We start from the raw sequence: 14,426 nt of genomic DNA on the forward strand, positions 1-14,426 counted from the left end.
TGTGAGCAGGGCCTGCCTCTGGCTCACAGCTTAACTTTGCTTTATGTTAGCGAAGTTTTGACCATTACTTTAGTTCAGGCCTCAGGCCTCAACTGGGCCTTTATCAGGGCCTGCACTTACTACAGCTAACATCAGGGTTTTTTCTCTGTTCTTTTTGAAATCTCATTTGTTGTCAGCCCCACCTGAGGTTTTCCTTTGCCTTTAGAAATAACTTCCTCTTGCAACTTCTCTCTCAAAGTGAACCTCTTCAGAATAATAAAAGACTTGGTCAGCGGTTCTTGGATGGTTGTCTGTGGTCAACTGGGAGTCCACAATGCTGCTCCTGCCCTAGTGGGAGGGAGTCTTTCAGTCTTCAGACACTGACATTTTCTACTGATTGGAGTCCAGTAGCAAACTTTTAGGATGTCTAGAGTTTTTACCCAACTAAAAAAACTAAGCAGCTCTGCCCTTTGTGTGGCTGCTTTTGGTTGTTTCTATGGTTTAATTAAAATTGTTGTCAAATCTGTGAAGGATGCCAAAATTGAAGGAGTAACAAAAAAGGATGGAACTCATTTACAAACTAGTGGGACAGATTTTGAATAGTGGGGCTGCAGGTAACCAGTTTAGTATTTAATACACGAAAAGCCTCTAAACAAGCAGTATAGAGCACTCATAAAATGGGAGAGTGGAGATGAAACTAAGCTTTTTGCACCCATTTTGTTAAAGCAAATTAACTTTAAATGTTTCTGTTTACTGATGTCCTACATTTCATTCGTATAACTAAGCACTATATTAGTTCCAGAGAAGGGTGGGATCCAAGGAGCAGCTCTGTCTTAAAAAATGGTTCCACTTTCTGAAAACTCCACTTGGACAAGGCAATTCTTGTAACCCAATCTGAAACACAGAAGAGAGAAGTTGCCCCTTGGCAAAGGCCAGCTGATCCTGTTGCAGAGGCTTTTGATGCTACCAGCCTGTGTTGCTCTTCCATGGAACTGTTATACGGGAGGATATGCTGGGAACTCTGCTGTTCTTTACTGATTTGGTGTGTTCTCTGCCTTTCTTCCAGGGTACTGTCTTTAGTCTGGATTCTGAAGAAGAGGAATACCACGCAATCATTGCAGAGGACAGCAATGACATCTACATCCTAACCAGTGAAAACTCTGGACAGGTGAGCCCCCCAGAGTCGCCCACAGTGACTACATCTTGGCAGTCAGAGAGCCTTCCTGTCTCTTTGTCAGCTAGCCAGAGCTGGCACACAGAGAGCTTGCCGGTATCTCTTGGACCTGAGTCCTGGCAACAGGTGGCTATGGATCCTGAAGAGGTAAAGAGCTTAGACAGCAATGGAGGCGGTGAAGAAAGAAGTGAAAATAACTCTTCCAACTCTGACATTGTTCATGTGGAGAAGGAGGAGATACCAGAGGGGATAGAGGAAGCGGCAGTGTCATCAGTGGCTCTGGAGACTGAGACTGCACAGGAGGGGTTCCTGGAAACTCCTTTGCTGGAGACGAAGTCTGAAGCTGGGATTGTGGCTGTTGAAAAAGCAAGCCCCTCTGCACCTTTGCTTACAGAACATGAGGAAGAGGGAGAGGTGGCCGAGGAGCCTGTTGAACCAGAAATCTCCATGTTGAGTAAACCTGTACAGAAACCAACCCCAACAGAAGAAAAGGCTGCATCAGAACCGGAGAAAATACTGCCTCCAGAAGGGGAAACGAAAGTGGGAAAGGAAAGCCATTCGGAAGAAATGGAAGAGAAATCCCCAGCTGGAGAGGAGAAACCCATCCTGTTGCCAGAAGGCAAATCTATACTGCTGTATGGTGGGGCTGCTGCAGTAGCTATTCTGGCAGTGGCAGTGGGAGTAGCGCTGGCGCTGAGAAAGAAATAAAGGGGCTCTCTTGCTGAGGAGGGGGGAGAAAGTGGGATCCAAATTTTTTAGTTGCATTAACTAAAGGTTCAGCTGCCTGCTGTTCATTGGACATTGGTATAACTTAAACGGTGATGGGGTGAGGTTATTTGATAAGGCTGTGGACAATCATGTTTTTTAGTAGAATTGGAGTGGAGACTGGTTTTTGGTTTTTTTCCTGATTAAAGTACAGCGGTATTTTAAAAATGTCAATTCTGCAAATTTCAGAATCGAGCGCAGGTGCTGAGGAAAGGGGGTGCTTGTACACTGGAAACTGGAACAGAAAATTTCAGGGGCAGGAGAGGGCTGGTTGCTGCTAACCCCTGGAATTTTTAGCTTCCCTAACTGAGCTGCTATTGCAGCTACCCTGTTTGTCACTTCCCTTTGTGCCCCTTAGACCCTCTTAAAAACAAACACACACAATAAACCAGCCACCTTAATCCTGTAGTGTGAGGCTGGTCTCCCTTTTGTCTCAGCTTCCTCTCAGGTACTGCACTGCTCCTAACCACCTAGGTTCCTTCTAGACCCTAGTGGGAGAGTGCTCATACTATACCTCTTTTCTCACACCTATTTAGCCCCTGATGCTTCCTGAAGCCCCATCTTGTAAAGATGCTGCCTCTATATATCTGCTTTCTCTGAGCGCTCTGCTGTTGGTGGGAGAGATGCACAGGCCACCACCTCTGTGCTAGACGGGAGTCGGGGGGAGATACACTACGGTTTGCTCATCTGAGAAAACCTTTGGCTCCCTCCTGTGCATCCCACAGATCAGGCACCAGAGAACATCTCTCTCATTTGGGTCACTGTGCCATTTTCATAAGATCTTGATGCTAGTGCTTATTCAGTGGATGAAATACGACTACCCAGGATTTATAATTAAATTCAGAACACTGTGAGGCTGACATCACCTGTGAAATCAAAGATTAAATGGTTGCTTTGTCCTTACCTTGGGCAGCAGTTCTATATTTTCTTGCATGAGTTAAGCACAGAGCGTATTTAGTCTTGACTCAGCCTTGGTTATGACAAACTGACAGAATCCTTGATATTCAAAGTAACAGATGCAAGTAACTAAACCACACAGCATTAAATATTTCCTTTGTTGTTTGCCTGTGGCTTCTGGCCCTAGGGTGAATGACGTTCTGGGAGCCAGCGTGGTGCAGTTTCGTAATGCAAGTTTTGTGCACTACGCAAAAGTAATTGGTAAATGTTCCTAAATACTTTGCAGATTCAATAAATGATAATAAAGTTACTTTGGAAAAAAATTCTAGCCCCCTTTGTCACAACCTTTGTTCTTAAAATTTATAAGTGAAATCTTTAAGGTATTACCATGTGCATTAGTTGGCTCAGATAAACCACGCGTGTTCCTATTTCATAGAGAGTGTGTGTATATATGAATGCATGTGTGTACTGCAGCTTTATGGACATGGTCTTTGATTCCCTAGGTAAACCTGCTGGTTTCCTTTCGGTGTTTATGCTGGTTCGGGATAGATTGAGGTAGGTGGAAAGGAACTTGGGATACAGTGAAAATGAAACCATAATGTATGCTTTTTAAAGCATAAGACAACCTATTTTATTTCTGATGACCTTACTTGCTGCCTAGGATGTAATGGACCTGTCTCTTACTAATAATTTGGATGAGAATAGTGTATTCCGTATTCCTTTTGTCTTGAGCTTTTTATTTCCAAGTGAAATGAATTCGTATCTCTGTTCCTGTTCCTTCCCACCCAAAATGCTGGCAGTTGACAAAACCCAGTAGTCCAGGAATTTTGCACTCTAATCTTGAGCTAGGGAGGGGTTTGTATATAGGGAGGGTTTTGTATATAGGCTTCTAGAGGTTTGAGCTGAGGGAATTTTTCCGAGGAACAGAGAGAATGGTGGCGAAAGGGTCATTAAAGCTGGTGCCATTACTGTGGAAGGAACCTGCTTAGCTCAGGAAGTTTGGACTCTGCTGATCGTATCCCTGTATTACCGTGTATAAGCTGGGCTACTCTTACTCCATACAAATTGTAGCAGGCTGGCCGTAGAAGTCTTTGTTGTAAAACTGAACTAGTTCTTTTCCTGGCCACTTCTAGGTGCTCTGGTTGGGATCCTCATTGCTGTGCAGTGAGTGTTCAGAATCGTTATGGCAAATATTGCCTCATGCTGCATAGATTTTTTTTTTTCTGTGAGGGTGCAGTTACAATAGCGTGACCTTGCTGTTTTCCTTGTCATAGCTTCCTTCTCTTACCTCCCTTTTTGGGAGCTCTCTGCTGTAGATATTTTATAGGAAGGACCCCAAGGTTACTCGTGTCACAGACATGATACAATTTCCCATTTAGTTTCCATTTAACTTACTAAAATCAGAAGCATTTAAAATAAGAGTCCAATGAGTAGAAACCACCCCAACCACAGTGGGGATTTTGCTGTTCAGTGTCTAGTTTCTCCTCTAGGGAAAGTACTGCTCTATTCTATTACTTTATCCACACCAGTGTGATAGGCCCCTTTATTAGTCTACAAAGAGCTGCTGCTATTCTTATGGCTAGGGGCTGCTATCATCTCACTAGCGACAGAGAAATTTTGTCGATAATGTGATATACTTTTATGCTTGGCAAATGAGAGAGAGAGACAGGAGAGCCCCCTGTCCTTAGTTTCACAGTGGGTGCTAAAACTAGCCTCAGCTTTAGGTTAAGATCTGAGTAAGTTTCCCAGTGCATTCTGGATATTGGTATGCAAATTGTGAAATGCGCTCTTCTCACCCCACTGTAAAAGTTCCCTGTACTAGATACTCATACTGGGAGTGGAGAAGAATAGTTTTTTACAGGCCAGGGAAGGAGAAATCATTTTCTACTATGTTGCGATCAATAGGGATACAAGATTCAATCATGTATTGTTAAATTGAAACACCTGTTTTCTTCCATCACAGTAACACACACTTTTCCTACTGTGTACAATTGTTCACCGGCACTCTAGTCACACACTGACAACCATGGGAAAGGGAGAGGAGAAGGCAATGGCAGCAGCAAATAAATTCTTGGCTTAGGATTTTGTTAAATATTCCCCCCTCCCCATCAAGAAAATGCTCAGGGCCTTGACTGACTTCTGCTTCAGTGGCGAAGCAGCCACAATCCTGCTTTTTTTTGGATTCTTTATTCCCCGATGAGGATTCTCATCAGTTCTTACTACTAAGTTACAGTTGAGCAAATTTATAGTCTAGTGTGGGAGGAGAATATTTTCCCATCTCCATGAGTTTCCACTGAGAATACTGACTCGCACCTTTTGTGTCTGAACCAGTTGTAGCCAGTCCTGGCTCCGGCCATTTGGTGGAAGTGATCCAATGAGGGGCAGATAAGCAAAGTACAGTGTTGTTGTCATTGGTTTGGCGGCCATGCTTTTGTTCTACGGTCGATTTGTGGATTAGGAAACAGGTAGACTTGCTCCCCCTCCTTAAAGTATGTGGAGGCAGTCCTGAAGGTGGTGCTGATCTGAAGCGTGCTGGCCATCTCTCCGTGATAGAACGCTTACAGTTGGTAGAGGGGGAGACACTACCTTCATCATTTATTGTAATGTGACTTTTGTACTGTCACTCACATTAGTATTACTTCCCTCCTTTCCAAAACTAAGTGCCTCAGTGGGTTTTACCTTAATGAATTTTCTACCTTGAACCCTTTCTTGCATCTCTCTACATTCATCTGCTGTGCATCCTCAAGCTGTCATGAAATTAACTACCAAGCATTTTGTATTTTTTAGCTGTAGACCGCTTTACAAAAGTATCGGGCTGTCCCCCATTTTACAGAGGGAGAAACTAAGTCTAGCGGAAAGGATGGGGCCTTGGTTCCCCCTAAGTCAGACTCAGAGGTAGGAATAGAACATGTAACACTCCTGTTTATCTGTCCACTGGACTGTGTTGCCTACTACAGCAACAGTTATTATCAGATAATTGCTCAGGCTGCCTTTAGTAAGCACAACCCCTCCCACATGGCCAGAAACTACTTTTGGAAGCTATCTTTGTGTTTGGTATTTTTTTTAAAAACCACCCTCCTGAGCCAACTGTGCTGCCAAAAACAAGTGTAGACATGGCTTTCAGAACTCTTTATTCTAAGGATGAAATTTCACAGGCCTCTCCCTCTGACATATATGCAGATGAATTATTCCTTTGTCTGATTTTATGTACATCCCCATATCCAGTAGGTTACAGGGGAGAAATTTTGGTATTCTCCAGTGGACTGTGGTGATGTGTGAAACAGAAAATAAAACTGCATTTCTCGCCCCTTCAGGAAACTGGGAGAGCAGCTGAATCTGTGTGTGGTTTTAAATGGGATAATTTTAGTACTGAGACGCAACAGTGGCATTACTTTGAGCCTGGCTGTAGTTATGCTTGTGAGCTCAGCGAAGGCAGTTCCAAATAAGAGTGAGGTGCATTTTAAACTATGACCAGTTTGCTGTATGGCAGCTATTGAAACTAACATGGAGTAGGGAGCATTTAAGTTATATGCAGTTGTTCCTGGGTTGGGATAATCACATTTGCTGAGGTTAAACTAGAGCTCGGTTATTAAAACTACACTCAGCTTGGAACATGTCAGTAGAGCTACCACCTCTGTCTATAGCAACTGAACACTTGATATAGTCCATGTTCATTGCTTTGCTTTTTAAAGGATTTTTTTCTCCTATTTACATTGACCCCCCCTTAGGTCCCCTAGGCAGAGTGCAGCAAATACCCATTTGTTCCCTTGCAGCTAGTGGCCTGAGGGAGCTTTGATGCCTAGTTAAAATTTGCATCAAAAGCAGCTTCTGATTTCCTTGCTTTAGCTGCTGGGAAAGTGAATGGTCAGACACACCATTGCCTTGGGCAGAGCAGGTGCAATCATTGCTGGGCAGCTGGAGATCGCTCCCATACTCTTAGGCCATGGCTACACTTGCAAATTTGCAGCGCTGCAGCAGGGTGTGAAAACACACCCTCTCCAGCGCTGCAAATTGCGGTGCTGCAAAGCGCCAATGTGGTCAAAGCCCCAGCGCTGTCCGTTATTCCCCACAGGGAGGTGGAGTATGGACAGCGCTGGGAGAGTTCTCTCCCAGCGCTGGCGCTTTGACTACACTTAGCGCTTCAAAGCGCTGCCGCGGTAGCGCTTTGAAGTGCAAGTATAGCCATAGCCTCTGTTTCTGACTAAACAGTAGCAAGCCCTCTTCTTATGCGAACAATAAAGACCCACTCAGCCTAAAAGACAGGCCCTTGCTTTGTTATACAAGCAGCAAAATGTAATGGTGTACTTACAATTTTCCTCTATGCTTCCAGTCCAGTAGGTTCCCAGAAATGCAGTTAGCTGCCTTCACATCTTCCAGCAACTCACTTTTTTTTTAATGTTTCTTTTAACAGGCAAGTGCAGCACCTGGGAGTGGGGGGGGTAATAAACTATCTGAAGCCTCTTGTGCCATTTGGTTAATTAAAATATTTCCACAGTGTTATAGACCTTTGGCGCTGGAGAGAACTTTAAGTGAAAGGTTATGTACATTTTTTCCTTCCCCAAATGAAACACTGCTGTAAGACCATGGCCCCAGCTTGCACTTTAATAAATGGTACAGTTTTCAAAACCAATGTGTGGACCTATTCTTATGCTAGTTCCTTCTGTCATCCTGTGTGTACCACGTCAAAGGCATTCCAGTAATCCAGCTCCTTGAGCTAACAGCATGCTGTTTAACTGAGGGAATGGTGCAGTCTGCTGTAGACAACGCCTTGGATTGCTTCTCTCTCTTGGTGCTGGGCACACAGCAAAATCCAGCTAGCCACATTCTCCCACCACCCTTTCAGCGCCAGTAAACAAAAGAGCTCATAGTTCCCTTTACAGATTTCAACAGCCAAGAAGACAAAGTGATTCCATTTCAGAGGGACAGCAGAAACTTTTGGAAGTTTCTCTCTGATTTTGTTTAAAAGACAAGGATTCAGAGTGTATTCAGTTTTAAGTACTTCCTTGCACCTCCAATTTGAAAATGGATGACAGTTGCATTTACAATTTTATTGAAGTATAAAATATTTACAGGTAATGTGAGAAACAGTAACTCAGAGTTTAGTTCATGTAAACTGTCAGTGAGACAACATTCCTGGTAGGCCCACCAGGCACAAGTTAATGCTGAGAGATGATCAAGGGTGCCAGCCTCTTAGTCATTGACTACAGGAAGGGATCTATTGAGTGGAAAGTAAAGCTAGTGTGCTATACTCAAATATGCCCAGATGAATGTTTTCTGACCTGATCAAATCACTCAATTCTGTTGCTTTTCTATAACTTTGGATGTCATCTGATTTACATGTGCAGAGGCTCAAAAGAATAATTTGGGGAGAGCAGGCAGGGTTTACTCCCCCACTACTGTGCCTAGGGGAAAAACCCTGAGCATACAGTTTGCTCAACAATAGCTCTCCCCAGCCTGTAGTGAAGCTGTACCTTTGGAAATAAAGGCACACCACTCAGAGTTAGGTGGTTGTCTCCAACCCAGGCTAGCAGACAGAGCAGGGGGTGAAAAATTCACCCCTCTGACTGCTTTAGCTATGTTGCCCTACCCCAGGTGTAAACACAGCTAGGTCAGTGGAAGAAGGCTTCCATTGCCATGATAGGTGGATTACCTATCATGATGGGGGAGGGGGAGGGGAAGAGTGCTTGTCAGAAGAGGCTGCTCTAGGACAATGTGCACAGTAGACACATTAATCTAACCCACCTATTTTGCAGTGAGGCTAGAGCACTTGCAGTTGATAGGGAAAACTGTGGGCCAGTATTAGAGGACTGTGCTCAGAAAGACAATTCAGTGGGAAAGACTAGAGGGGCTCTGCTGACTGCAGCACAAAAGAACCATAGGCTGTGTCTCCAGAAGACCTAGCACTACAGACATGAAAGCACAACTTTGAAGTAGGGGTGTGCAGTGTGGCTGCTCACATTTGGGCTAGGCCAATGCCACTGCTGAGCTCATGCATTAACCCTGCAGGGAAGACACGCCCTATCCTCAGTGCATGGAATAATGAGCTAAAGTTTCAGTAAACACACCTGAGTGCACTGCCAACTGGCACTTCTGCTTAAGTCATACAGGTCTGCACCAGCACCAAGTCACATTCAATATTTGGTAGAAGAAAGTAACAGGCAAGCAATACTCTTACATGTCTCTGCTGAACAATCGCACGGCTTGAACATTTCTCCTGTACTGATCTCTGAAAAAACTTAAAACATAACTAAAAGGTTATTTCCCTCTTCACAGCTGCATTGCAAAGAATTTAAACAAGGGGGGGAAAAAAAGCAACATTTTAACATTTAAAGTAAATACTCAAACAGCCATCTTCTCCACAGAAGTCAATAGGACTGGCTCCGCTCTCATTCAACTCTAGAGGGGGGACACAGAACAAGGGTTAGCAAAGGCAACAAGCCAAGACAGTATACGTCATCTTAGTGAAAGCCCTGTCATTCTTCCCTGAGAGGGAGAGCATGAATGTTTAAGCAGGGCTTTGTCACAAATTCATCACCAGGCGAATGGAGAGAGAAGGAGCTCCTGGAGAGGAATTTGCCCCTTAACCTACTTATTTTTATAGTCCAGCTGTTTTAATGACCACCACCCCGTTTCTGGGTTCATAGCAACATATCTTGTGGCCCTTCTGGGAAACTGGTGCTATTTATGACTCCACCTGCCAGATTTCTGTCATTCTAAGGCCTGATGTACATTTAAAAGTTTTGCCAGCATAAATGTGTTGATTAGGGGAGACATAAAAAAATCACCCCCTACTGACACACAGTTGTGCTAGTAAAAAGCTCTAGCACAGATGCAGCTATACTGGCCAACAAAAAAAAAAAAAGTCCTCTTGGTAATACAGCTTATTTCATATGGGGAACTGGTATAAGCTACAATCGGTCAGAGTTCTTTTCCCAATGTGAGCTGTGTCTATACTAGAAAGGGTTTGCTGGTAGAGCTGCACTGTTTAGTGTAGGCAAGACTTAAGTGTCAGCCAGGGAGCTAAAGGCTGGTTCTCATGGCAGGAGCCGCCCCCCCCAATAGTTCTGCCCAGACACCTTCTCTTCGCCACATCTAAATCTTGGGGATTGGCCAGTTCCCAAGGCAATGCACATCTGGGGAGCTGTTTCTGCAGTATTAACCTGTAGGAACTGGCTCTGTTGCACACTCTTTAAAATACGCTGCCCCAAGCAGTGCATTAAAGTTTGAGTCACGTATGAAAAAAAGTGTCATTCATTTGGCCTTGTGCCACCAGTCAAGACAGACAGGCATTGGTAACCCACTTAACACACCTGCCAGTCAGTTTTCAGACAATTATTGTAGCCAACACACCATTTGCTACAACAACTATGGTCCAAATCCTGACTCCACTGTGCGGCCTGAGTAACGTGACTGTGCAGTGAGGATCCTCTCCCCCCAGGCTGAGCAGCTGTTCTGGAGCCATTGCACTATGTCCCGTAGCTCATGTGCCCTCCCTGTGTTTGTGCAGGAGGACAGAGAAGAGCTTGTGGATCTGAATAATTCCAGAAACGCTACCGCTGCAGACTAGGATGCAGCTCAGCTCTACCATGCAGACAGTGCTGACCACCTCCCAAGGATACTCCATCACCTGCAGTGAAATGACACTGTTCCCTTTGCTCTCAGGTGCTTCCATGTCTGCCCCTGTGTCAATGCACCACCACTGCCAAGTTTTCAAATACCCAGTGGTACACTATGGGCAAATTAGTTATTTAACATTTCCCCTATCAATTTTGTAAGGGCAGTTCCTTATGTATCAGAGCCCAGCTGCCTTTTCAGTAACAGCTTAGTTTAGTGCTCACTTTCTATATCTCCAGCTTTGAAAACACCACCTCCTCAGGACACTTTAACCTCTAACCTCTCAACTACAGATCTTGGCTCACTGTCACTCCAGCTGTGCAGTAGCACCGCAGACAGAAAAGAAGAATGGGGTCTCTCTCTACTATTTAAACATTTCCCCATTCTCTTGTTGCCTTATCTGTCCCTGTGTCACTAAAATTACCGTAACCACTTAGAGTGGCCGTTTCAGGTGGGGAACAGAGAGAGAAGGGGAACCCAGCAGGACAGAAATGGGTGCAGAGACCAGTGGAACATGATCAGAATTGGGGCTCAGTTTGGGCAACTACCTTTTTTGCCCTGGAGGAACTGATCACTCTTGGGCCCATCCATGCCACGCCCAGGAGAAGCTGGTGTGAGCAACATGCGACTTACTATTCACACCACCCCTTGCCTATGGGCAGGGGGCTTGTGGACACACTGTGCTGGAAGAGGTCAACCTTTGGATTTGAACTCAGGTGAGCGAGTGGGTGGAGCTGCAAGTTTCTCACACAGCTCCCCCGCAACTCCCCTTGGCCAGACGCCTCCCACAACAGTACTGGTACCTAAGCAGAGTGGGACTCCAGCTCCTGCTGCAAAGCCTTAAGTGGCTGTAAGGTAGTAAAAAGACACCATTGATTCTATAGGACTATAGATAGCAATTAGAGCTGGAGGGAGCTCTGCTAGATCACATACAATCCCAATCCCATCCCCTAAACTGCTTTGCCTAGTCCTGAGTTGCCATTTTTCTTGGGAGACTCCCACAGCTTAAGAGACAGTTTGATGATTCTTACTTCTTGTTGCAGGTTGACGACGTAATTGTGGAGGTTCTGGTTGATGTAATTCACAGTGGTGTTAAAGACACGGTGTAGAAGGGATGGCATTTTGTTTGCTACTGTTCTGGCTAAAACCATTGATAGCACCAACATGGCTTTCTCCTGCTCCATTTCCAAAGGTACGGTTCTCATGAGCCCCTCCACTGTATTAGACAGACGCCTCATTATCTCCTGAACAGAGGGGAGAGAAAAATTACAGTAAGTGTCTCTCTACATATCCTACTACGGCCTGTAAGAGTGACAAAACATTCATCCACCCAACTGCCCCAAAACGCTGCTACAATCCCTTCAACTCAGCAGCACACATGGACTCATACTGGGTGGCATTTCCCACCTTGAGTGGCTTTTATGCAACGGGGGTCACCACCATGAACCGCAGGATTTACACAGGACAGAAGTTACATATTGTGCTGGTAAATTTAAATCTATCTTTACAAACATGGAGTGAGATGTGGTCCCAGCCTGAAGAGCTTACACATACATTACCAGAGCCTGAAAGGTGCTGAATGCCCTCCCACTGGACTGGGCCCTAGAGGACAAAGACCCAGGACAACAGAGCAAGTGATGGAGGGTACTGATGAGAAATTAATCCAGGTGCTGCTCTGGATCAGTGAAAAAATACATATATCCCCAGCAACACAATCTAGATCAGTGGTGGGCAACCTGCAGGCCGCATGTGGCCCATCAGGGTAATCTGACTGCGGGCTGTGAGACATTTTGTGGATGTTGACCGTCCGTAGGCCCGGCCCTCCACAACCACTGGGAGCTGGGGGCTATGCCTGCTGACGGTCAACTTCAGCAAAATGTCTCTCAGTCTGCAATCAGATTACCCTGATGGGCCACACATGGCCCACAGTTTGCCCATCACTGATCTAGATGCTGCACAAACTAACTACTTTGTTCTGACTAAGCAATGCACAAAAAGCTTATCTAGTCCCGTGCAAAAAAGGTGCATGTCTCTGCCTCCTACATTGCTGGAGTTTAAAAGTTTTATGCCAAGGTCATAAATTGGAGGCCTAACAAGGTCCTGAGCACTCTCAGCTGCCACTGAAGGTCAGTGGGAATTGTGGCTACTCAGAGTCTTTCAGGACCAGACCGTTAGATTTTATACAACAAGGGGTTTTACGATATGAATAGACAGATTGTTTAAAATAATCCAGCACTGTCTACCACACGCCACTTGCTGAGAGTTTGACTCTGGAGCATAACAGATCACACACTGCATTGTCTGTAACTTGCACAGAGATGCTTGGGAAACATATCCTGGGCAAGAGTGGATGAGCGCCAAAATGCCACACTTATCTGAAGATAAGGGAGAGCTCTAAGGAGGTGAATAAAACTGACTAGCAGATCTAGACCTGGGTCCTTCTGAGAGGAAGGATGGTTTATGGCTAAAGCACATGAGTGGAGTTGGAAGAGCTGGTCTTTATTCCTTCCTCTAAGGGTTTTCTGCAACACCCAACACTGTAGTATCTAAGGGTTGCTGAGTTTCTGCAACTGATAGTATTACTTAAGCACCAGTGTGCCTAGCTGTGTACATGAAACAGCTGAGAGTTTTACAGTCTTAACAAATGCACAAGGTTCACTGTTAGCTAAGTCACTTAGGGCACATCTACACCGCAAAAGCCAAACTAAACCAAAAAACCCCACAAATCCACAGCAGCGAGTCTCAGAGCCCTGATCTTCAGGCTAAAATGGCGGTGGAGTGGAGATGTTCCTGCTCAGGCTGGAGCCCAGGCTCTGAAACATGATGATGGGGGTGGCTCTAAGAGCCCGGAATCCAGTCCAAGCGGGAATGTCTACATGATTTTTAGCCCTATAGCGTGAGCCTCAGACAGTTGACTCAGACTCTGAGACTCGCTGCTGTGGGGTTTTTTGCAGTGATTTTTGGCCTGATTTTCAGGAGGTGCTGAGTCCTTGCAACTCCCACTGACGTCAGTGGCCACAGAGTGCTAAGCACATCTGAAAGTCAGGCCCTTACCCTATCTGTGCGTTAGCTTCTCCACTGCAAGAAGGGGATGACAACACTGCTGGACCTACCTCTCAAGGTTTTGTGAAGCTGATGTAATGTTTTCTGGGATCTTTACATGGAAGGTGCATACAAAGGATGGATTCTTGACCTGGTCATGCTGAAAGCAACAAACTACCTAAAATAACAACCCAGGCAACTCTCCATTCTGCTGATCACATCCAGAGGGATCTGTTACATTTTCATCTTGCTTTAGTTATTGCTAATCAGCTGAATTCCTCACTTACCTCTCTGGACAGATTCTCATTCACAAATTGCCGCATTAGATCATTTACTACTCTCTGATCGATCTCCCTAGCCACTTGGTCCCCGATCTCAGCAAGCTGAGCGCCGATGAGCCGGAAAACGTCCTCATCAACAACAGAACCTAATTCCAGCAAAATAAAGAGATGGTTTTAAACAGGATTTTGTTCACATACAGACATGACCAAATCCAGGTCCAGTGCAGGCGTACAACAGGCTCAAGTACCCCAAAAGCGCTCTTACTTTCATCCTCGCACAGCAGCTCTCCCCACAAAGTGTTCGAAACTACTACATGCCCCAGGGATCATTCCACTCATCACTGACATGCAGCCACCTCTGAGGTGGAACACGATAGCCCTGAACGGAGAGCTGAATGTCCAGCAGCACTACGTAGTAGCTCAGGAGAAATATCTGACCCAAATGATACTGCAGGGGAAATTTAAAATATAGCTACTGAAATGAAATTTGGCCAGGCCACTGTGGTAACACCCTCATCCTGGATGGTAAAAAAGCCACATGATTTTTCACAACCATGGCCAGGACCTCTTACATCTCATCTAGAATACAGTATCTCTATTACCAGAGCCACCTCTGACACCATCCTGGGGCATCAGTTTAATACCGATTTGGAGGGCAGAGTGCCACCTACCAT

The 14,426-nt window shown here is 45.2% G+C and overlaps 2 protein-coding genes across 5 annotated transcripts in view; one reads left to right on the forward strand and one right to left on the reverse strand.

The window, feature by feature from the left end:
* BCL2L13 (BCL2 like 13) overlaps positions 1 to 6,846 on the forward strand; it is a 91,989-nt gene extending 85,143 nt beyond the window's left edge. For both annotated transcript variants that reach the window (XM_044991713.1, XM_044991723.1), the window contains one exon: positions 1,046 to 6,846. In XM_044991713.1, coding sequence (XP_044847648.1) covers positions 1,046 to 1,861 — 816 coding nt within the window. In that variant the 3' untranslated portion in view covers positions 1,862 to 6,846. The remainder of the gene's footprint in view (positions 1 to 1,045) is intronic.
* A 447-nt stretch (positions 6,847 to 7,293) lies between these two features.
* The window catches only part of BID (BH3 interacting domain death agonist), a 35,352-nt gene continuing 28,219 nt past the window's right edge, over positions 7,294 to 14,426 (reverse strand). For 2 of the 3 annotated variants that reach the window (XM_044991749.1, XM_044991741.1), the window contains exons 5-7: positions 13,759 to 13,898; positions 11,461 to 11,673; positions 7,294 to 9,211 (exon numbers count right to left, since the gene is read on the reverse strand). In XM_044991749.1, coding sequence (XP_044847684.1) covers positions 9,206 to 9,211; positions 11,461 to 11,673; positions 13,759 to 13,898 — 359 coding nt within the window. In that variant the 3' untranslated portion in view covers positions 7,294 to 9,205. Of the gene's footprint in view, positions 9,214 to 11,460; positions 11,674 to 13,758; positions 13,899 to 14,426 lie in introns of all 3 variants that reach the window. The other variant, XM_044991757.1, reaches the window with a different exon arrangement.

This window comes from Mauremys mutica, chromosome 1 (assembly GCF_020497125.1).
Source record: "Mauremys mutica isolate MM-2020 ecotype Southern chromosome 1, ASM2049712v1, whole genome shotgun sequence".
Taxonomy (NCBI): domain Eukaryota; kingdom Metazoa; phylum Chordata; order Testudines; family Geoemydidae; genus Mauremys; species Mauremys mutica.